At 35.1% G+C, this 24976-nt stretch overlaps 1 protein-coding gene across 1 annotated transcript in view; it reads right to left on the reverse strand.

Annotated features, from left to right (window-relative positions):
- Positions 1-24976, reverse strand: part of SNTG2 (syntrophin gamma 2) — a 165278-nt gene that overhangs the window by 123978 nt on the left and 16324 nt on the right. The window contains exons 3-6 of the mRNA XM_040550870.1: positions 20023-20079; positions 19869-19926; positions 7375-7418; positions 7215-7256 (exon numbers count right to left, since the gene is read on the reverse strand). Of these exons, the coding sequence (XP_040406804.1) occupies positions 7215-7256; positions 7375-7418; positions 19869-19926; positions 20023-20079 (201 nt within the window). The remainder of the gene's footprint in view (positions 1-7214; positions 7257-7374; positions 7419-19868; positions 19927-20022; positions 20080-24976) is intronic.

Consider the following 24976-nt stretch of genomic DNA (forward strand, 5'->3'; position numbering starts at 1 on the left):
AGTTCTTTCAGAAAAATCTCCATCATTTTCCTCTCTATTCAGGTCTCACAAACAAAAAGATCTCAATTTCATTTGATAACTCTTAGTTCTGGCTTCTCTACTGGCAGAGACAGTGAACAATCTGTCCTTTACTATTCCTTTCATGCCAATCAACTTTACAAGTCTCCACAATATATCATCTCAATTATCCTATTTTCAGAGTAAAGCTCTACCTGCCTTTTAGCTATTCACCGTTTAGAAGCTGTTGCACATCTTTGATCATGCTGCTCACTGCCTTGTTGCTTTCTCTGAACCTTTTCCTTTTTTTTTTTTTATCCTTTGAAGTGAAAGGACCAGAAATACTGTCAGTACTGAAGATACAAAGCCACCTTAGATGCATACAGTGATGTTTTCAGTTCTGCTTTCTACTTCTTTTCTAAAAAAAAAAAAAAAAACTCCAACATTTGGTTAGCTTTTATGAATTCTTAAAGCCTGAGATTTTATTTCACAGCTGCAGTGGTCAGTTCAGAGCCCATCATTCTTTACATGGAGCAAGGACTCTTCCCTCCCATGTTTACAACTAAGCTTTTATATGAAAGGAGGTTGTGGCAAGAAGGGTGTCAGTCTCTTCTCTCAGGTGACAAGTGATAGGATGAGAGGAAATGGTCTGAAGTTGCACCAAGGGATGTTTAGGTTGGATATTAGGAAGAATTTCTTCATGGAGAGGGCAGTCAAGCATTGGAATGGGCTGCCCAGGGAAGCTGGGGAGTCCCATCCCCAGAGGTATTTAAGAGATGTGTGGACATGGCACTAGGGTTTAGTGATAGGACTTGGTAGGTCAGGTTGATGCTTGGACTTGATGATCTTGAAGGTCTTTTCCAACCTAGATGGTTCTATGATCCTAAGACTTCACCTTCTATTGTATTGTCACTTAATCAGCGAGTCCTATTGTCATTCTTCAGAGCTGTCCCTTACCCTTCCCAGTCTGAACAGTTCTGTTGAATGCGCAAACTGTCACCTCATGTTTCATTCCATTTCACAGTTTGTTGTGAATATGTTGAAAACAGAAGTCCCAGCAAAGTGGGATTGTGTGGGATATCCCTTCATTGTGAACTTCAACCCAATTACTCTTCCCCTCAGTTTCTATCTTTCAAACAATTATTTATCCAAACAAGAACCATTGTTATTAAGTTTCCTTTAAGGCATGTATGAAACAAGGATTTTGTTGGGAGTCTTTTCAAAACCCAAGCAAACTATATCAATCCTTTATTCGCATTATTAATGATTCTTCACAAAGCACAGGCAGGTTTCTGAGACACGGCAACTCTTTGCCAGAAATTTTTTTTATCTATATATTTGTTAATGGTATTTTTTTAAATTATGATTGTTAATTATTTCACTAGTACAGACACCAGGCTTACCAGACTGTGGTTCTACAGATCACCTTTCGCACCTTTCACAGGTATGTACTTTTCACCTCTCAATCCCCAAACACCAACATACCTTAGACAATGTCTTTTAATTTAAAACAATTATATTTAAACCAAATGATGGTTTATGATCTTCATGGTTTATGACCATTATGGTGGTTTTATGATTTTATTCCATCACCTCTTCTGATACAAAATACTTTATAGAAATTTACATTTTTATAAGAAATAATTCATTTTAATTATATTTTCATGTTTATATTATTTTTTATCTTATTTTATGTTCATTTTTAATTGAATAGTTAAGTGTTGTGTCATCATTTATCAAATAAATGATCCCTATGGTGACATTTAAATTAGCAAATTAAACATGATCAGGACACAGATTCAAACACTGAGACATGATTAGCTAAATTCCATATAGTTAAATTGTCAGCACAGAGCAAGGTATGGTTTAGACAGTGACTACTTAACACTCTTCTAAATCCAGTCCTGGCATGGACTGGGTTAGCCTGAGCCAAGGGCCATTATCAGTAAGTGTTTTGCAGATGGGCTCCCTGTTTCAGGAGAGGTGAGTGAGTTTAGTTACATGGACATAAGTCATGCTGTACCAGGCAACCTCAAAGTGACTGGGTAGGAAATGATGTAGCGTGCAGTGTCCAGCTAATGCATCACACCGACTTCGACTCATTAAACTGCCACCAAAACTCTTCAGTATGAGCACCTGCAAACCTTCCTATCAACAAAAATATGAAAATAAAATCTTCACACTTTCCTACTATTGTAAATGTTTGGACACAGTCAGTCAATTTCATCTCCCTGCCTAGAGAGGCAATAACTAGTTCTCTTCCAACCAACATCCACTCAGCCAGCAGAAAGGAGCCTCCTCTGTTGCATCCTCCCTGACTGCTTCTCCTCACCGTGTGATAGCGAGAAAGAAGAGAAACCAGTGATGTCCCAAATTACAAATCTCCAGACATTCACAACAAGAATTGCTGAGGTTTTCTCCAGGTATAATACTCTTTAATTGGCAAAAAATGTCTTTGCTTAGAGTATTTCTTATTGATGCTTAAAAGAAGTAAATAAAGATATTCAAGGCTGCTTCCCCTGTGGCTGTAAAGGGCCAGCAAGCACATCCTTGTATAGCTCACCCTTACAAGGAGCCATTTGTTCCCTGCTATTAGATATGCCTTACTATCAATATCACAGAAAATGTATTTTATTTTGTAATAATCTGATCAAACGCACCAGCAAATGCTTAATAATACTATTTGATCATATGTATCACCTGCCCACTGTAGACAATACAGGGATGTTTAATAGTAGCATACCCCACAGCAGTGTAGAACAGCTCAGAAAAACAGGGTCTCCAGTGCATTGCTATGGACATAACTCTCCTTGACAGCGATCCGAAAAATTAAATGTAAATTAATATACTGGGAGTTTGTCAAAGAAATTTTATAGTTTGGCAGACATCTCTTTCCCATGCCCTAATGAGTCCTCAATAGCCCTGGAGAAATAGGTTCTACATTGCAGAAATATTTTTCAGTTGAAATAGACTACTTGGAAAGATGCATCTCTAAGACAACAGAAAAAAAAACACCTTAAACAGCACGGTTACTGTAACTCGTGATCCAGAACCATTAAAATGATCATTAGTTTTGATTTCTGTTAAGTACTGAAACACTGCTACTGAAAAAAAAAAAAAAAAAAAGTGAATCAAAGATTTTCATTTTAAATTTTGAAAGGAGTAAAAAAAAAAAACATATATATGCAGTTTTCATTCCAAAACAAGGGAAGAGATTGATGCAGATGAAATATAATTTTGCATCCTGAAAGTGTACTTTAGGGTGAACATTAAAATGACATTTTATCAGGAGAACTGACTATTCCATTTGTGTTGTACAGGGTGATAATCTGATTAGCCACCAGGGAAATAAAATAAATTTCCCTCGCATATAATCAATACAGAAACTATATTAATCTCCACATTAAAATTCTCTGCACTCACAGTCTCTCCACACTAATATATTATTTATGAAAATAAACTTATTTTTCAAAAAATATAAATTATTTTCAGTTCTCCACAGTCTATTGTATTACCTACTGTAAAAGACGGATTTTCCTCAAACCCCATTTCCATTTTTTCATGTATCTATTCATACCATTAGCCAGAACTAAGCTGTGAGATTACAAGTCAGTAGCAGCTTGAAGAGTTATGAAGAAAAGCAAATCTGAGTAATTGGAAGTTAAAACCAGGAAAGCCAGTTGTTTGGCTTGCACAGAAGTAAGCACCTTTCAACCTTGCTCAAGACAAAAAAAAACAGGTATTTGGTGCAATCAGGATCAGCTGCATACATAACAATCTCCAGAGTGTCAGTTGTGAAGATGGTAGGTAGTAAACACAACAAATTGGCCTCCTTTCCTACTATTCCTAGACCTTGTAGCCTTTTCACCCCTGTATTTACCCCAGTGGGTTTTAAGTCTTTAAAATCTGTGAGCTGAACTGATACGTAATTATACATAATCTTCCATTTAATAAAAGACAGGTTATCTAAAATTACGCTTATTCAGTGCACTTACTTACATGCAGAATGACGCCCAGTCTCAAAGAAATGGCTATCTCCCCCCAAAAAACCTGTCCCCAGTTTTTATTGCTGAGCATGACGTTATGTGTCACAGAAAATCCTTCTGTTCAGTTCAGGTCAGCTGCCCAGCTTGTGTCCCCTACCAACCTCTTGCCCACCCCCAGCTTACTTGTTGAGAGTGGGGAGAGGTGGGAAAAAGAGAAAGCCTTGATGCCGTACAAGCACTGCTCAGCAACAACCATGACACCAATGTGTTAATTAACACTGTTTTAGTCACAAATCCAAAATAGCACCATACAAGCTGCATGAAAAAATTAATTCCATTCTATCAAGCACCAGTACATAGTCCTTTGGATCACACAGTGCAATATGTAATCTTGAATTAGGTGTTTGCAAATGAGGTCTTCATCACCCAGAATGGAAGTAACAAGAAGTGTGTTCAAACTATGTCACAGGATGACCTTTCACAAGTCCTATCTTGGTGTAGATCACTGAATATATGAGATCATGGTGCAAGAAAGAAAGAAAGAAAAATAATTGCTGAATAACCTTTGACAAGCATATTCCCATAAATTAAATACTTTGTAGGATGTTAACAAGATTAACTGTAAAATGTAACCCAGTGTGAACTGACGCTAGCTAAGCCTCATTGCTGAGTGCCTTTGGAACAGAATTGCTCGATGCCTCTCAACTAATTTGACTGACACAGTTAGAAAGAAGGAGACAGAAGGAGACAGAGACAGAAGATGCAGGTATGTTTTCCCAAAAGTTGGATGAATCCTCCAGCCCTAGCCTCCTGCTTTCTGGAAAAGTACCCTTAATCATTAAATTGATATATTAATAGTAATTAAAACAACTTGCAACACTACCTTCTCCCGTGGCCTTTCTTTGTGCTCAAAAATACTGCACTGTATGCAAATTTCAAAGTTATAGATTTGTGTTCTTTGAACCCTGAATGGAACTTAGGAGTGGGATTTCCTATTCTGCATACTTTAGAAACCTTACCTATGAAAAACAAACAAAAAAAAACACACAAAAAAAAAACACACTGAAAAAGCAAACATTATTGCAGTTATGGATCTGTGCCATACCAGAAGTTTAAAAACATAAATTTTCATCATACAAAAAAGATATAGAAATCCATGGATCCTCAAGAACTTGAACTGAAAGCTTGCTTTTTCTCTCTCTTTCTCTCTCTCTCTTCCTTTCTTTCTTTTTCTTTCTTTTCCTTTCTTCCTTCCCTTTTTCCTTCCTTCCTTTTCCTTCTCTCTCTCTTTCTTTTTTAAAAATTAAATGGATAACATAGACTTATTCCTAAATCCAATATAAATTTCACTTTAGATGTTTATGGGTCATGTTTGTGAGCATGGGCACACAATCTGGACCTCTGTACTCTAAGAAAAATGAGGTGAGAAATATTAGCCTCCTGACAGATAGCAGACAAGGGCATCATTATAGTTCCATCTACAAATAGTGGATACTGACAAATACTGATTCCTACAAGCTGAAAGCTTAGGAACATTAAATGTACCCTTGTTTCTTTTTTCTTCTCAGTTATAAAGCCACCATATTCAATTAAGGAGATCTCTTTTGGGGGTAAGAAAACACAACTATTATTTCATAAAAATGCAATGATATTCTTGATAAAAATAAGAAATAAAACATCCTCTATTCTCCCAAGACATTTTGGGAATAGCCTACTAAATCTCAAATCTCACAGAATAAGCCCCTTCCTCTACCACTTGACCCATTTATCAACCCCGACTCTGATTATGATAGCAGACTGTGATAGTAGGACTACTGACATCCCTTTTCCTTCTGGAGCTTCCTTCAGCCCTATGGGGTTAAGTTCCAAAAACTTTTGTTTAATGCTTCTGTTGAATTCCCATGCACAGTGTAAAGACTAGTATTATACACCACTACTCGCCACTGGAGCATAGCTGTGTTGCACTGACAGTTCTGGAGTGCTTCTTGGTATTGGAAAGCAATCCTTAAGGGATGTAACTTATCATTTTGTGGTGAATAACATTCATGAAGTTTATAGTTTTGTATGCAAGATAACAATACAAGCAGCATGAGGGAAATTCACCAATAGACAAGAGACCTGACTGTGCTCTGTGAAATTCTAATTATTTCAGAGGTTCAGCCTCTGATGGTATTAATTGGAGAATGAATGGAGAAACATTCAACAGTGAATTGGCTGATGCCGTCAATAACGGTTTAGTGGCTTCCAAAATCAACAGGTTCTCAACCACTTCCTTTTCTCTGTGCTTGCCAATACATTAGTCTGAGGGTTGAAGTGGAAGTGATTCTCAAACTGATATAGAATATGAAGTGGAGAAGAAAGTTCAAGAAATTCGTCCAGAACATTGGCATCAAATATTCATCTTAGGCCTACTATAGAATATGTGATACTAATAATGTTCTGGAAATTCAGCTAGCAACCTTTGTCTTACCTCTCATATAAACTCTGACAGGTAATATACAGCAACTGGCAAGCATTTTCTCTTTTCAGGTTTGGCTGCAAACATCTAAGCACTTAAAATGCTACAGAAGGAATTACATACAAAAATAACATATTTTAGAAAAAGAAAATAGTTCCCCTACTTTATTTTTCCCCCAAGAACAGAGTCACCCCTACTGAAATCTATCACCTTTTAAAAGGGGGATCAAGGAGTTTGAGAAGCTACCATGTTATTTTAAGAAGTCCTTGTCATCTTAATTCGACAAAACAATGTAGAAACTTTATTAATTTTCCTTTTAAGAAGATAAAATCCTTTCCAGAGTTCTTGGCCTAAAAAATATCAAGTAATCTTCTGATCGCTGTAAGCCATAATCTTTTATTATACAGCAATAATAACTCCCCAGAACTCACTGGAAGACCTTGGTCCACTTCTTGAACAGTACCATAAAAATGAATCACTTGCAAGATTCAAAATATCGTGCTAGTAGTATTTAACATAATTCTGCTCTAATCTAGAGATTTGTCTAAACTGAACAAAAATTAAATACTGTTAACGTTTCTTAAAAATCAATGTTAGTGAGCTTCAGCTAAAGAAAAAAAAGAAAAAAGTAGATACGTATTCACATCAAGCTTCTATTTATTTTGTGAAATGCTTCAATATGAACAACCTTATATGGTGAAAGGCTAGAAACAAAACACTATGGGCACAGGATATTCTGTATGCTATCAAAAAATCAAAGTGGAAAGACTTACCACTTCTTCATGAGTAGCACTTTCTACATTAATACCATTAACCTAAAAACAGAGATGCAATAGGAACAGAATGATTTCCAATATGTAAGTGGGTTAATGAAACAAACGTAAAGGCAAGTATGAAACAAATGTCTGTAGAAAAAAGCAAACCTTTACTGACCTGCATTATTGCATCCCCTATAAATAACATTCCTGTTTGGTCAGCTGTGGGATAACAGAAAAAGTACAATTTAATTCAAAGCAGTACTGAAAAACAATGTATATTATGTTTCAACATTTGGTTTAGCATGCTGTTTGTAAGCATCATTTGAAACTGATTTGCTTGTGAAAATACCAATGGCATAGCAATCAGTGTTCATTCTAAAAAGGTAATAGATTCCTAGCAATTTTAAACAAATTAAGAGAGTTACTTCCCATGCACAAAGAACTTATTTAATATGGAATACAAATGTCATTTCTCACTAATGAAGGATTTAATTAAATTATGTGGAAAGCATGATTCACACTTTTCATTATTATTCTACAAACGGGAAATAGGAATTTCTGAAAATACTTAGCAATTCCTTTCCTCCTGAACAAATTTACAGGGACTGCTATAATTAAAGAGGTTGTGCCTAGAATTTAATACAACTCTTTAACATGAAGTTTGAGTTATCTTAGTTCCTGAGAATAACATAATACATTATTTCAGTTGGTAATTTGCATGTTTCCTGCCTTACAAAATCAATGGGAATGATATAATGAAACTGCAAAGAAAAACAATTCTACACAGACACAATGACATTTTTGAGGTGTATTCACCAGCTTTTAAATTTATTTAATTTTTATCAAAAATTCATGGATGTTTACCTTTTGAAATTTAGCACTTAATTGAAAGTAAGTCTCTGATCCTGCAGACTGATATGATTAAATTAAGCATATGAGTAGTCTTATATACATGATCTTATAGAGTCACAGTTCAAGACACTGAAGAATGTTAACCAAGATAGTATTTTGAGATATGTAAATAGAGGAAAGAGAAGAAAGAGAGGAAGGAACTAAAAATATTCTTACCATTTCTACAGTAAAGTTTTTGCTGCTGAAAATGTCACACTTTTGGTAAAAAAAAAAACCAGCTTCTTTATATTAAATTTATATTTCTAATAGATTTTTCATCACTCTTTTGGCAGATAAAGGATACATTTTATTAGTACTTTTATCAGTACTTAGGAAAGATTTCATGATTTATTTTAAATACCATGTTACAAGTTGTACTGAAGGTCTTTACCCTACATTTAATCCCACTTTGTATTTAAAAATATGCACACAATTTTTAATAGCATAATTCAGTTGCACAGAAGCGCAACTGATTTAAAGCACTTTGAAAAAAACAAGCAATTCAGTGTAGCCTGTATAGGTACCTGTATCCCTGTATTGGGGAGACATATGCTACCTTGGGCATCTCAGTATTAAACTTCTGGTCAAGATGTTAGCAATACATACACCAATAGTGAAAGTCACCTGATCCATTTTTTTATTCAACGTTTATGCCCACTGTGTGTTAATGACTAGGAACAAAGCTAAGAAATGTTGACTACTACATCTGTAATAGCAGGTGATGAGTCAGAACAGAGATGGATTATAGCCCAGTAATAGCCCAGGACTGGCTCATTAGGGGTGTCCTCCTGTAGCAGGTTGAGACCCACTCACACCTCCATGACCCCTCCCTAGCTTATTCAACAGATGTTCAAGCACTATATTATGAGGAGGTCAAAGTTTCAGGGACTGTTGTATTGCTTTTAAGTAAGGTTAGCTTCTGCGGTCCTTTACAGCTACTGTTGGTAGCAGGAGTGCATCACTGTGTGAGGCTGGTGTGCCTCAGGATGGGCACTTGGGGGCCCACATAATAGAAAGTGAAGTTTTGTGTAACAGTTCCATAAAAACAGGAAAGGGAAAATTACCAACACAAAGTTCTTGATGTAGGGTTAGTAAACAGTTCAAGGACTGAAGAGGAAAAACACTGACATGAAAAGGTATAAAAAACACTGACATGAGAAGGTATAAAAAAAAATCTCAAGGAACTAAAACAGGTAGCTGAAGGATGGTAACTCAGCAGCACTGAAGGCAAATCCCTTCCAGGGAGCAACAGAGGCTGAACATTCCCCTGCTGACTGCCAAGACAGCAAAGGCTTATTGGCTGTTCCACAGTGATGAGTACTGCAATGCCCCTAGCTACCTATTGTGTGCATTAGCCAATAAATATTACAGTTTAAGTGCACAAAGCAATTGTATTCTGCTTGCAGAGTCTTTACACACAACTGAAGCTGTCCAGATAAAGTGAGTAAGAGGAGGAGAGTTACACAGCTAATGCCAAATGTTCTATGAACTGAAAGAGAACATGGAAAATAGGCAGAATCAGAACATTTACTTCAAAAGTACATTATACAGCTAACTAACACAATAATGTGGACACCTCCATGGCTGCTGTCATCGTGGCAAGTGATGGTACTCTGGCAAATGATGCTTACAAGTCTGTGATGAAACACTTTGCTTTATATATAACCTCTATAGCTTAAAATCAATGATGATTTCTGACACAAATATTTTCTACAAGTCAAATTGTAGAGGAAATGTCACTGCGAAGCAGAAGACACAATGTAGTTGGCAAGTGTATTAGAACTAAAGTGACCTGAAAAACTCCTTGGAAAGAGACAAAAAGACAGTCTTGTTCTCTCTCATTTTAAATCTGATGACAAGTAGTGTATCATTTCAAACTCTACTTATGCTTTCATTAAGTTATACCTTTTCTGCATGAAAAAACATTGTTAATTTCAAGTGCTATGTTCCACTTTATGTGGAACTTCGTCTCCCGCTGGTAGCATCCTCATATACAAAGATGTCTATGAAAGGTTGCTCTGCAATTATGAGTCACTCTGTGTAGAATTAATCAGTACTAAAAACAGACCACTTGAGCAACTGTATTGAGATACCAAGTAGCATATAATCTTATTCAGAGAAAGAGTAAATACAACTTTACTGGAATTCGGTATACCTCTTGAAGCTTTACTTGAAATAATATTTTATTAGTAATGAACTGAACATGGCCAGAAAAACATTTTCAAAAGAAAATATGCACAAAGTAGTAATAAGCAGCAATATACCAAGATTTAAAAGAAAATCAGGTGTGTGCTGCAACAATTAGTATTTGTCACTGATAACAACTCTACATTTCAATTATCTTTTGTACATTCATTAAATTCACAAGTGATACTGCAGTAGGAGGAAAGCATCAGGGAAACCCAAAGGGGCTTCTATAGAGGAAGTGATACAAAATAAACCATAAAAAAAAAAAAAATAAAATACGATTCTTAAGAATATATTAGACTTGAAAAACTTTCCCAAGAGTAAATGACCTATCATACTAGTTATTCAAAAAAATAAATAAATAAATAAAAGAGAATCAGACAGAAACATGGACTATGAAAAGTTATTTTGCACCCTTTGAAAGGGGAAAAGAACAAGTAATTCTTCTGAGCTCTGTTTTATTTCCTCTTCATAACCATTAGCTATATTAAAGTTTTGAAAATTTAAAAGACTGTGAAATGGTTAATTCACCAAACAGGTTCTTGGGAAATTCTGACTTACCACATGGTAGTGATGCACAGATCTATGCAGATTTGAGTCTGTAAGTAATACAATGTGCTTGTATTTTTCAAGCCTTATAACAATACATACTTTCACTAAATTTTTGCTGAATTCCTGAATACTATGAGAAATGTACCATGTGCTAAGTCCTCTAACATTGTATATATGATACACAAAAACATGCTGTTTAAGGCATACAGGTAAGCTCATCGACTTCATGACCTCTCAATTCTTAAGCTTAACCTTAAATATATGTAAAAGTGTCCAGCTCCATAAAGGGAATTTAAATGACAAGTTAAGCAAGTATACAACTTAAAAAGAGAAGACTGGAGAAATTGGTATCTAGAATGCAAGAGGTTTCATAAAGTTATCTACAAGTGTTTTTCCCTTCTCTCTTGGACATAGTTACAGTCGTGACTGTAAAGACACCACTGGTGCAATTCACTTTTACATTTTCTTGAAAATAAGTAGTCTTGTAACTGTATTTGTAATCAATGCTTTAAAACAGAACTATATTAACTCAAATATTAAATACAACCTTGTTAAGGAAGTTTTAAAAAATTAGCATGCTCTTTAGAGGACTTGAGCCAAAAACTGAGAGGTCATGCAAAGTGGTTGTCAGGTCTCCATCCTCAGAAAAAAGAAAATTCAACTGGACAGTCCTGGGCACACTGCTCTAGCTAATGCTGCTTGAGCAGAAGGGTGTACTACATAATCTTAAGAGGTCTCTTCCAACCTCAAAAATTCTGTGGTTTGCAAAGCTGCACACAAGACTTTATTGAATATTTCAACATATTTGTTCAACAACTATTAACCTATTAAGGAAGTATTTGTTGTAAATAAGAATATTTGGAATGAAAATAGAATTTAGTTAGGTTGATTCTCAGATGTTAATTCTTCTCAGAATTATCCTTCGTACTCTATGCAACCCATCTTGGTTTCTTGAAACTTTTTGCTGAGAGAAACCAAGGTATTGATTTTCTTACAGAAAACAAAAAGACAGATCTTCTTACAAGTTTTCAGTATGACTAGTAAGGAAGGTTAAGAAGAACCATCACCTCACCCTCCTCTCCCCCTGCTCCACAAAAACAAAACAAAACAAAAAAAGAAATGATGGACATTTCTATCCATATGTACTTCCATTTCTTAACATCATATCCAGTATTGTGCTGTAACGTGACTTTCTCTCTTCCATTATTATTGTCTTTTTTTCTTCACTGTTTTGATTTATCTATCTGTATCTGTTTGTGTCTGTGATTTTCCATCTCACTTTCTTTTAATTTTCTGTGTATCACCCTTAAGGGCTGTACTCTCAACCACTCACGCCTTATTTTATTTATATAAACACTTTAAATATCTTATTATTTATTTATTTTAAGGAAAGGCATGGCAACTGAGTTGGGGCAACAAGAAAAGAAGAGTAATTTTTTTTTTTTTAATCGTGGACTTTCAGTATATGAAGGGGCCTTATAAGAAAGATGGAGAAATACTTTTTACCAGGGCCTGTGGTGGCAGGACAAAGAGAAACGGTTTTTAACTGAAAGAGGGTAGATATTTGGGGAATTGGACTAGATGATCTTTCAAGGTCTCTTCCAATCACTAACATTCTGTGATTTAGATTGGACACAAGGATTTATTTATTTTACATTGAGGTGGTGAGACACTGGAACAGCTGCCCAAAGAAGTGTTCTGGGAGATTTCAGAGCTGGGTTGGATGGGGTTTTGAGTAACCTGATCTAGTGAAAGATGTCTCTGCCGATGGCGGGGGGATAGGACTAAATGATCTTTAGAGGTCCCTTCTGACTAAAACTATTGTATGATTCTATAATCTCCAGAAAATTTGAAAATACTAATTGCCACTGTTATTTACCACTGGGGATACATACCTAACCTTAGCTAGGAAGTTCCTTGCTTTTGAAAATAAAAGTGAAAATACTTATGCATTGTATACATACAGAATTAACTAGCAATAAGTAAGAGGCAAAAGCAATACTTAAAACTACAAGCAAGCTATTTTTTGTCATTTTTTAAAAACAAAGTTATAATAGCCAGGCACAGGTAACACTCCATTAAGAGTCAGTGAAAAGCTATTTAAAATAACAAAATTGTGGTCTTTCTATTAATATGGTTAGTAGTATTAGAAGCTCTAGGTACTCTATACATATAATCAATCTAAATCTGATATTTCCAGATTTATTACAATATTTTTCAGGTGAAATAGTTGTGTGCATTTAAAAAAATAATCACTAGGTTAATAAATTGATAGAAAAATGTAGTACAATGTAAAGGAAAATTAATCTGATCATACAATTGCAATACTCTAAGGCATAAGGTTAGCTCTAATAGACATGATTAATATCACATCTAAAAGGCTTGCTGAGCTGAATAACATAGTCAGACAAGTTATGAATATGTAACATTATATTAGGATATAAATTAAAGGCAAATCTGGCATCTTCAATTTTTTTTTTTTTAAATGTGTAACAGCTTCCACTAAATACTATTACAGAATGCAAGAAAGTTTTAAATGCTGTAGAGGGGAAGACAAACTTGCAGACTAAGGGGGGATGCCTGAAATAATGGAAATACATGCATTAAATGAGACACAAGAGAAGAAGAGATACATTTCCTAAAATAGCCTAGAAAGTCTTTAGTTCAGAAACCAGTAATGGAAAGATAAGAACACTGAAAAAATCAAAAGTAGAACTTTTGTGAAGTTGCCGAAGGATGTTATTAAATCTCTCATATTATTCCATATGACAGTATCTCCAAACAGAAGGGTTGTCACATTTGCTCCTTCCATCAAATATTCTGTATGATTCTTGACTGTGCTTCAGCCCAAATAATCTGAATGAGTTTTACTCTGTCTTTAATTCATATTTTTCAATGCAGTAGGAATCTTTGTTACATGTTAGATGGTTTCTGCCTAGTTGCTTGCTTCTCCAGCTTCAGTACTAAAACATTATGGTAAAAGCAAGTTTCAAATCCATAGTCCAAAACACCATTCATCTTAAGAAGGACTTCAACCAGTTCTTTCCTGAACAAATTACCTGAGAGAAAATGTACAATACAGTTCTCTGATTTCCCTACATGAAAAAATTATCATCAACCTTTGTCTTCAGTCTGGACTGCAGTGGTAAATTCAAAAAATAACTTTAAATGTATTTCATCAGATTTCTGCATTTCATAAGGGCACTACACTGTTAGCCATTCAGAATCATAGAATCATAAAGGTAGGAAAAGACCTTCAAGATCAGAAGGTAAATAGAAGAAAGAATAGAAATTGTACATTTAAAGGGCATCTTAAGGTCATAGTTTTTTCACCCAACTGCTACCTGCAACAGATGATAACTAACAATATTTTTGTACCTTTCTCTATGAATTTTGGAGTACAAATGATAACCATAATATCAGAGGTCCACTGAAATTACAGATATTGTTTTTCAGATTTTATCAACCTTTTGCTTCAGAAACTGCAAAATGCACCATTCAAAGAGAATACTCACCATAAAAACCTAAGGAACTGAAATAATACTCCCAGAAACATTTTACATTTTAACACAGCTGTCAAGCAAAAAATAATTATTTTTTTAATCAAAAGTTGATCTTCTTCACATCCATTAAGAATAATTTTATTATTAACATACCCTATGAATATAATTTCAAACAAACAAAAAAAAAAAAACAAAAAAGCATTATTCTTTATCAGGAACTTAATGCACAATTTTTTATATACATCAACAGCCATGTATACATAAGCGTATAGAGAGAGAGAACCTCACCTTGGGAAAGTATGTAAGTGACTGTTTAAATCTAGAGTTGGACACTAAATTCACTGTTTCTGATTTTTAGCCAAACCAAATGAATGAAAACAAATTCAAATTAACCCATGACAATGCTTTAATTTTCTCTGTAAAAATGTGTTTTAGATTTATCACAGTCTTAATTGCTATAAAAAGAAAACTAAGACAAATTCTATAACAAAACAAAACTACAAATATTTCATCCTGTTTTTTAGAAATAATTTAAATGCATAAAAATAGATATTTCATTGTAATAATGAAGACATTATCATTGTAAAAATATTCCACAGATTAGATTTAAACTATATACCTGCTCAGTTAGATAAACACATAAAAGTTGACCATTTGCATCCTTCTAACCAAAGAATTCTTAAGGTTTAGGTCAGTAACTTATGTTCCACGCTTCAGCACTTAATCCTTGAAACAAATCCGAATAGTATAAAGAGTTCAGTTCAATAATTTATCTATCTATATGCATCTTATTAAATATACGATGACTACTGACTCCTATTCATATAATTGGACCTTAAGTATGCTCTTAACTATTCTGTTGAACAAAAATACTTTTCTGAATCAGGGACCAGAGTATCTGCACTTTGCTTGTTGACTGTTCTTCAACAGTTCATTAGGATATCCTTTCTACCGTAAGAACTGCTGGTCTCAAGGATGCAGTATAATAATAAATAAATCAAAAATGCAAAGAATATTCTTCGCTGTCCTGTGAAACTAAGTTTAATGCTGTAGGCATGGATCCAGTAGAGATAATGATGAGTCAATGTTACCTTTAAATATAATCAGCTATTCATTAATAAAGAAAAATAACACTGACAAATATAATTAAAAATGACACACAGAAGATATGAATAATCCTTCAAAAGTGTATGTATATTTAATATGTAGGTGATACTAGGAAATAGTGTACATAGATTAAGTATCATCTAACTTCAAAAATTTTATGTTCAAATCAGTTCTTTCTTATGTTTAAAGATAGCTTTGTATTTAGCCTTCACTTTCATAACAGATAATGAAAGTTTTTGATTCATTCTGACCTCCTTATGAACACAAATATAGAAGCATAGAATCATAGAATATCCCGAGTTGGAAGGGACCCATAAGGATCATCAAGTCCAACTCCTGGCATCGCACAGGTCTACCCAAAAGTTTAGACCATGTGACTAAGTGCACAGTCCAATCACTTCTTAAATTCAGACAGGCTTGGTGCAGTGACTACTTCACTGGGGAGCCTGTTCCAGTGTGCAACGACCTTCTCGGTGAAGAACCTCTTCCTGATGTCTAGCCTAAACTTCCCCTGCCTCAGCTTAACACCGTTCCTGTGGGTCCTGTCACTGGTGATTACGGAGAATAGGTCACCTGCCTCTCCACTCCCCCTCGTGAGGAAGTTGTAGACTGCGATGAGGTCCCCCCTCAGCCTCCTCTTCTCCAGGCTGAACAGGCCCAGTGACCTCAGCCGCTCCTCATATGTCTTCCCCTCTAGGCCCTTCACCATCTTCGTCACCCTCCTCTGGACACTCTCCAACAGTTTAATGTCCTTTTTGTACTGTGGTGCCCAGAACTGCACACAGTACTCGAGGTGAGGCCGCACCAGCGCAGAGTAGAGCGGGACAATCACTTCCCTTGACCGACTAGCAATGCTGTGCTTGATGCATCCCAGGATACGGTTGGCCCTCCTGGCTGCCAGGGCACGCTGCTGGCTCATATTCAACTTGCTGTCAACCGCAACCCCCAGATCCCTCTCTGCGGGGCTGCTCTCCAGCGTCTCATCCCCCAGTCTGTACGTATAGCCAGGGTTGCCCCGTCCCAGGTGCAGGACCCAGCACTTGCTTTTGTTAAACTTCATGTGGACGGTGATCGCCCAGCTCTCCAATCTGTCCAGGTCTCTCTGCAACGCCTTTCCACCCTCATCCGAGTCCACAACTCCTCCAAGTTTGGTGTTGTCGGCAAATTTGCTCAAAACATCTTCTAGTCCTACACCCAAATCATTTATAAAAACATTGAAGAGGACTGGCCCTAAAATGGAGCCTTGAGGGACCCCACTAGTGACCATCTGCCAGCCAGATGTGGCCCCATTTACCACAACCCTTATCTCCATCTTGGCTTAACTATTCCTTAATCTTGACCTTGCTGAAGTGAAGCTCCAAGGCTGATGAAGCCAAGGTGATGAAGAATATAAATTACAAATACAAACATGCTGTGCATCTTGCTTATAATCTCACATCACGCGCAATGATTTATCCATATTAGGCTTGGTTACTCTAGTTGCACCACCTTCGTGGATGACTGGAGTCAGCATAGAAAAAAATACTTCTGCGGGCATTATCACATATGCTTCCATATCAAACCATCTTTGCCTGGTATATATGTGTAAGTGACACTGCTGTAAGCCCTCATCAAACTGGCACTGTGTCCTCCAAACAGATGGTCCTGAATGGAGGCAGCCAGGATGTGGTATTTGGACACAGTCCATGTTTGGAGAGTGCAGAGTTTCAAGCCAAGAATGTTTCAATGGCTGAATGTCCTGAGTTCATTCCAATCCTGCCAGGTTATACGGCATCTCCCCTCAGAAATGGGCTAAACACATAAAATAACAAGTCACCCTTTATCACAGGAGGTGGCAAAATGCTTTCAAATTAAAGTTTTAACCAGTTTTGGCTCTCAAAAGAGGATCCTTTGCAAAACTGGCAAAATGCAAACTATCCCTATTACACCAACTTTTATTCAATTTTATTTAACTATTTTTGTCATGCCTCAATGACCTGAACCCACTGTTCTGTTTCATCGCTGCTGCTTGTCTGACTCCACATGTTATATGAGATACAAGCAGAGCTCACAGCAGTAGTCAGATTATTGCAGCAGTGCTCACAAAAATGGAAAGCTGCATCAAGGTAACCAAATGTGACTGCTAACTTGGTAACTGCAACGTGAAACAGAAATTCAATTCTTTGACCAGAGGAACGTAACAGTTTTTACAATTAATATATACAGTACTGTATGCAATGAAAGTCACTTGTACCTACTGTCAAGTTACATTTCTAAGTCTGTAACTATTTACTGCCTCTACCCTTCAGAATCCACAAGTTCATAAAAATATTTTAGTAATTACAGATGGGAATAACGGATACTAGATGGAAAGATATAATCACAGAAAAGCTTGTACAATTATCTCTATATTGTTTATGAGGATTCCTTTAAGTACATTTAATGGATCTGACATATTTTCTTACAGGTTCACTGTACATCAAGTAAGCCTGAATGATCTGATTCCTTTCAAAGTTCAGGATACTCAGCTACACACATCATAAGAATAGGACTCGGCAGCGCTCAATGAATCATAGAATCACTTCTGCTGAAGGGCACCTCAGGAGCTGACCTGCTCCAGACCCCCCCCCACTGAAAACAGGGCCAAGGTTCTCATCTTCATGACAGAGATGCAACTGATAGTATATATACAGCTTTCTTCATACTTTGTCAGGTGTGCCAGTGTCCTTATGCCATTCACTGATTCAGCCATGAACACTGTATAGGAGCTTATTGTGATGCAGCATTGTCTCTGGTTATAACTGCTACTCACTTTAGAGCTTCCTTGGACAAAAGGCTACAACATCTTGCAAATATCTTTTGATTTTCAAATCTGCGGTAACCCACTGACACCATAAAGTTGTTGTTGCACTCATTACTCTACAAATAAACACAGTCAGTTCATGAAAAACTGCCTAGATACAAAACTGTGCATACAAGTATTTGATATATAAAACCAGAACTAACTTTGATTCAAAGCACTGTGTCCTAAAAAGGGCAGTAGATATCTTCCCCTCATTGGTGATTAATTGTATAAACTACATTCCTTAGACCTCAATGGTTATATTAGTATTTTTTATTATTATTATGTATTTACTTTCTTGATACGGTTTATTATGCTGTGTATTCATGGAACCTATTATTGTTCCACCTACATAAACACAACTGGCATAAAAACATCTATTCACTTTCTTCTGCAGAAACAATATCATAAACGAGAATCATCATGTTGATATATATCTAAGTGCCGTAACACAGGAAACTTGAAGGAGTCTTTCTAATTGGATACTGGCATAGACAATCTATTCAGTGTTCACTAGATATCATCTGAAATTAGATTACCAACTTCAGGTATTACACTTCAAGCAAAACATGGGCCCACAGAAGAAAATGCAGAGAAGAAAAAGTACCGTCTGCGATCTACTAAAGCATGAGGTTGGACACAGTGCCAAGTAAAAGCGAATGTGCACAATTTCCACTGTGGCACAGCAAGAAGAGAGGCTGATGAGTAAAAAGATGGTGTCAACGGTTTGAGTCCTTTAAGGAGCAGGGCATGCACTAAGTATCATAACATAGTGCTCTGCCTTTTCTTGCATAAAAGGTTACATGAAATAGGTAGATTTATTCTAGGGAAGAGGAAATACATAGAAGATTTATCATAGGAACACAATACTTCTTCAGCTATGTAAAAATTGCCTCAGCAAAGAACAAACTAGTCCCCATGTCCACGTCCACCTGAAATGAAAATACATAAGACCCTTAGGCCATCTTGCAAGGCACTGCCCACTCACATGCAATTGTTCTACTTTACTGATTGTCCCCATTATTTTCCAGAGCAGTTTTCAAAGATCAGTCCAAGGTCTATCATTGTCCCCAAAAGGTTATTTTTGCTAGATAAATGCCAATGTAATACTTAACTGTGTTGGGCTACACCGATTTAGATCTAATGTTATTGTAACAAACATTACAAATCACTCTCTGCAACTAGGCAGTCAGTCATGCTATATGATGAATTACTGTGTAAGGAAAAGATATGTTCAGTTTATATATTTTTTTTAATCCTTTGGGTTATTAAACTTAAGTGCATCAATAGGCACTATATCATAGTTTTGTTTTCACAAGTAATGTTAAAGGCTTTGTTTACAACACAACTGTCTTACTGTAGTAAAAATATTTTTGTGAAACTATTACTTATCAGTAAAACTTCCAGTGCAGGTCCTAAAGACTTTAAAAGATTATAAATTCAGTACAAAGGTATGTGGATCACTTGGACATTTACAGAAAGGCTTAAAGACCGTATGATGCTGGAAGAATTAATTAGAATTAATTCTGAGTTTAAAGAACATTATTTTTTTTTTAATCATGTACACTACAGTACTATATATTTAAATAACATAAATATATATTTTACCTGCTTGGTCTTTAAACATTTTTGATATGACGACAGGCACTTTGTGCTCAGCACCACCCTGTAAAAGATGCATATTAACTATGAGATCTCAATTAAGGCTGAAGTGAACTAATCATACCGAAAATTAAAAGAAGAAACAATAAGTTATTCATACCTTTATGCTTAAGCCCAAGCCACCAACTGGTTGTCTACGAAGTGTAACAGTTCTGTGCTTTAAAAAATTGTAGAAAAAATACATTTAGGTGAAAACACAATATCTGAATAAGTACAGAAGATACTTTAAACTTCCTTCTACTTAAAAAAATAATGATTTTCAAAGGCACCCTGGAAACTAAATAAAGTTCTGTTTTGAAGTGTCATTCAACACTGATTTATAGGCACTTATTTAACTCCTTAACACGGAGAACAGAACTTTTCTACGAACTCTGCATGCAGATTTTTAGTATGTTTTTCTACCACTGATGTGATACTCTTCCTAAAAAGAAACTTTTACATGCTTTTGCTTTGTTCTGACAAATGTTTTCACAGTAAAACTATATGAACAGCTTTGGGATGCATATTTTCATAGCTGATTTATATTCTTTAGTTGCTATCAGGTATGCACGTTATATTTATTCTCATATTTCAATCACAAATACCAATGTCTTCTAATCCATATCTTCAGTCATATGCCATTTTTTGCAGCATATGCTAAAAGACTTTTTGTGATTGTCTGCTTCAAATGGTTATTTTCTTGCATTTCATGTTTAACTGCGTAAAGAAGATAAACATTTATCAATACTTTTCTGTATCAACCTATCATATGTTTAACAGTACACTGAATTTGGCATTGCATTAATGTGCAAATCTTGGTGCCTGACAACACAATGATATCAATTCATCCATTGACGATAATTACAGAGTTGGTGAGAACTGTTTTGCAACATACTGAACAATAGTGCATATAATGCGACCTTTCAAGAACTGGAACTGAACATGTAAGATTAATATATTTTTTTTTTCATTCTGTATATCAGAAATCATATACAAGATTACTTTTATATGTATACCTACTGATCAGATATTTTATAATTTCTCTAATTCTGATAAATGGATTTTTTGATTTTAATACTGAAGCCCATAAACACATATTAACACGTTATTTTTATTTTCTTTTATTTTCTGAAATCCACCATACTTGCCATACTTAGATTTATGTTAACTCAGGAAAAAGGGGAATACAATGCATCATTGATTTCACTCTCATTTTAGAAAGGAAAAACAAATGCATATGGGAAAACAACAACAGCAACAACAAACTTCCACACATTTTCAAAATTTCTTTCTTCTCTTACCATGAACATTATAGTACAGTAGTCTGTGCTAAAAATGGACAACTATTTTAAGTGTTGACATATAGTACCTGATTTAAATCAAAAGTTGTATATGTTTCAATCTCAGACCATATAATACAGCTTTACTGAAATCTGCACTAATTTAAATTGCTTTATTGGTACATTTCTTCATTTTGAACTGACTCAAAACTTTCAATCAAAATATTCAAATGCACTGAGAAAGTTCAGATCCAATCTGAATTAGAATATGTTTCTGCCTTCATAGTCAGAAGAGACATTTTCTATGACATAAATCCTGTTTAATTATTGTTTCTCTCCACTTATACTCACAACCTGTAAACTTATCACAAAGTTTTACTTATCACAAAGTAAAAATTATCACAATATATCCCATCACATAAGAATGATGGAATAAATGCTTTAACAGCTTGATTGCTTGAGCATTATTGGACTTCAAATACACATACAGTACATGGATAGCCTTGGCCCTTTTATAAAAGACAAGCAAGGTACTACGTAATCTTGGCCACTCAACTATAACATTCCTATTTTTATACAGTAGATACATTTCACATGATAATACTGATTCTATAAATTAGTTTATAGCTCTACAAAGAACGCTATTTGCATAATATATTTTTATAAGTTTGGCATTTGTATTTTCAGAGCTCATAGCATAGCTCATTACAGAGCTTCAAATATTCCTGTTGAAGAACACTTCCAGAGAAATTAAGTATGTACCTAAAAGTTTCTTACAAAACAGCTTTTAAAATTAGAGCTACTTGTAAAAATGCAAAAATCTCCTACATTTGAAGGTGTTCGTAAGCTGAGCAGTATCATAACCAAGATCATTTACACAAACTTATTCAATCCTATGATCACATATAATTCACTATGATTGCAACTAATAGTCATACAAGACCAAACACCACATTTCGTTTCCTATAGGTAGATTTTTGTTACCGACTTCGAATTTTTAAAAATGTAATAGTGTCCAATTCCAGAAAATTAGAAGAAATATAATACTGGGCCAATACGGAAAAATTATAAATAGAGCTGTGGATCTTCACTATATCCCAATGCTTAAAGGTCAGATAATCATAGATCTGAGAACACATAAGCCATTCTGTTATGGAATAACTGTAACCTAGTTTGTAAAAAATTAAAGGTAAATAATTTTAAAGGGGAATAATGTTGTGGAAAATATATTTTCAAATGAAATTGATGACAGAGTACCAGTGTTGTAACAACCCTTAAAATGAAGGGATCTGATAACATAGAAAAAAGTGACTAAAAACATAAAACTATTCAAAATAATATGCTATATTTTTACTATATTATTACATTTTTATTATTTTTATTTACATATTTAAATTGACTAAAAGATTTCGAATCAAAATGTAATTAAGATAAAGTTACTATTTAGTGACATCTGGTGAGGTAGTGACAATACTCGTTTTAAAAATATATATTAAAAAAATCAGTGATCTGAAGAAAACCTAAATTAATTGCAATGATGTTTGTAGGTGACACAACAGTTGTGAGAGAGTAATCATGAACAGAACAGAGCCCGAGTATACAGCAATTCAAGGTCATTTAAGGTCATTCTTGTAACTTGGAAAACAGTTCAAACAAATAGGGAAAAGCATTCAACCAAGTCATGCTCAGCACAAGAAAAAATGACTTTCCTGCATAAGCTATGGCCAAAAGCACTAGTGTAATTTTATATCATCAAAAGACTATTAACTAGGAGTAGGGAGACTACAAATTATTTCTCTGACAAGATATCCACACACTTGAAATAATACAGCCGGTACTGATATGCTCATTTTCAAAATAATCCAAATAAATTGCAGTGGTAGCAGGCAAGAGCCACCAGAATGCCAAATACTTTGAGACATTTGTCTAGAAATGCAACAAATACCAGGAGTGAAATATATTTAGCTTTTCAAAGCACTTTTCAGGGATGATCAAGCACAGGCTTAAAGCATCTTCCTTGGCAGAAGACGACCAAATCACACAGACTGATGCAATGAAAATTTCAATGACTTGAGTTCAAAACAGACACACTCAGGATACAGACACAAGACATGATTTTAAACTTTTGTGGCATGACACACTTTAACTGGATTTAAAAACCAACCAACCAACCAACCAAAAACAACAACAAAAAACACTTTTAAAAATAGTAATATGAGCTTGAGACCTTACAATGCACAGATATTTCTTCTTTTATCTCTATTTAAAGCATAATTTTTCATGTTATTTCATGAACAAAGATTTAATTTAGCTCTAATTGTAGGATTACTAAAATACTCAATGGGATTTTTTATGGCAGTAACCAGAACAGTGTTCAGTTTTTTCCACATCAGTGAAATTAGTTTCACAGCCTGCTAGAAGTACACTCTTTCTACAGAGAAGGAATGCAGACACACAAAGATTTAGGGTCAATGGATTGTTCTACTGATTTGAAATGCCTGAATGCTTTTTTAAGTATTTAATTTTCCTATGAACTTTATCTGTTTGAAATGTCTTGTGGACAAATTGCAACCTCAGCTTTGAATGCTCAGCACTTTAACACATCTTAGTTTTATACCAGATGATGAGAAGCACCTAATTCCTGATCAGCAGTGTAAAGTCTGATGTATATGATACAGCCAGGACCACATGGCACCTCTGTTTCCAGAGAAGAATCATTCACGAGGTGTTGGGACTACCCTTCAACTAATCCACTGCATGTCTTCCAATATTAAAAAACCAACACAGGGCCAAGACTCAAAAGACAGCAGCCTATATAATTCTAATTTTCTAATACTTGACTTTGCAACTTCGTTTTAAAGGCAGAATTTTTTTTTTTAAAAAAAAAAAAAAAGAATGGGGAAAAAAGCCCACAAATTCACATGGTTCACTACAGGTTGGTTTCCATTTAGTCATTTGTTTGGACCCTTAAATTCATAGTACAGATGCCCACTGCTTAAGAAAAAAAAAATCTGTAAGTAATTTAGGGGGGATTCACCATTAGATACCTGCTGAAAGCAAGACACTACCAAATTAGTTATCAGGTTTTGTAGGCAAACGTGTTAAAGAGTAATTATTCATTTTCATTTGACCGCTTCTCCCTGCCTCCTCTCACTTCTCCTGTTGAGGTTCTTTTCTCTTCTCAGGACCCTTCTTTGCTTTTATTCTTCGCCATGTTGTAACTCAAAATTCTGGAAGCTATTTTTCACTTTTCATTCAAATCAAAGTGCACCCCTCTCTATGATGAAACTCATTTACAATTTATAAACAGAAAGGAAAAAAAAGGCATCAATATACATGAACTACATGCACAGATTTAAATTAAAGTATTTCTAACATATCCCTACAATATTGGTAGTCATGTACAGCAAAAAACATACATGCAAAATAAAATTCATATTAGTGAGTATTATATGTTATTTAAATTCTGATAGAAAAGCATGCAAAATTCTCGCAGATGTTACGGAGTGAGCAAAGTCCTTGGTCCAAACAACGTGAAAGAATTTTCTCTTAATATGTTCTAAATGATGATGTATCTCTATTACCAGCTAACAACTCGTATCTGCCAAAGCAGATTGTGCTGGTTGTGCTCTTGACCAACTACTGGTAGCAGAACTCCTATATATGGATTACCATACAGGTAATTCTACCTGTTTGCCTCTGCTTTTTCCCTCAAGCTGTCAGCTGTGCAGAATTAGGAAAGACAAGACTAACTGACGACATTATCAATAATTGTTTGTATTACACCCTAATCTG

Source organism: Cygnus olor, chromosome 3 (assembly GCF_009769625.2).
Source record: "Cygnus olor isolate bCygOlo1 chromosome 3, bCygOlo1.pri.v2, whole genome shotgun sequence".
NCBI lineage: Eukaryota > Metazoa > Chordata > Aves > Anseriformes > Anatidae > Cygnus > Cygnus olor.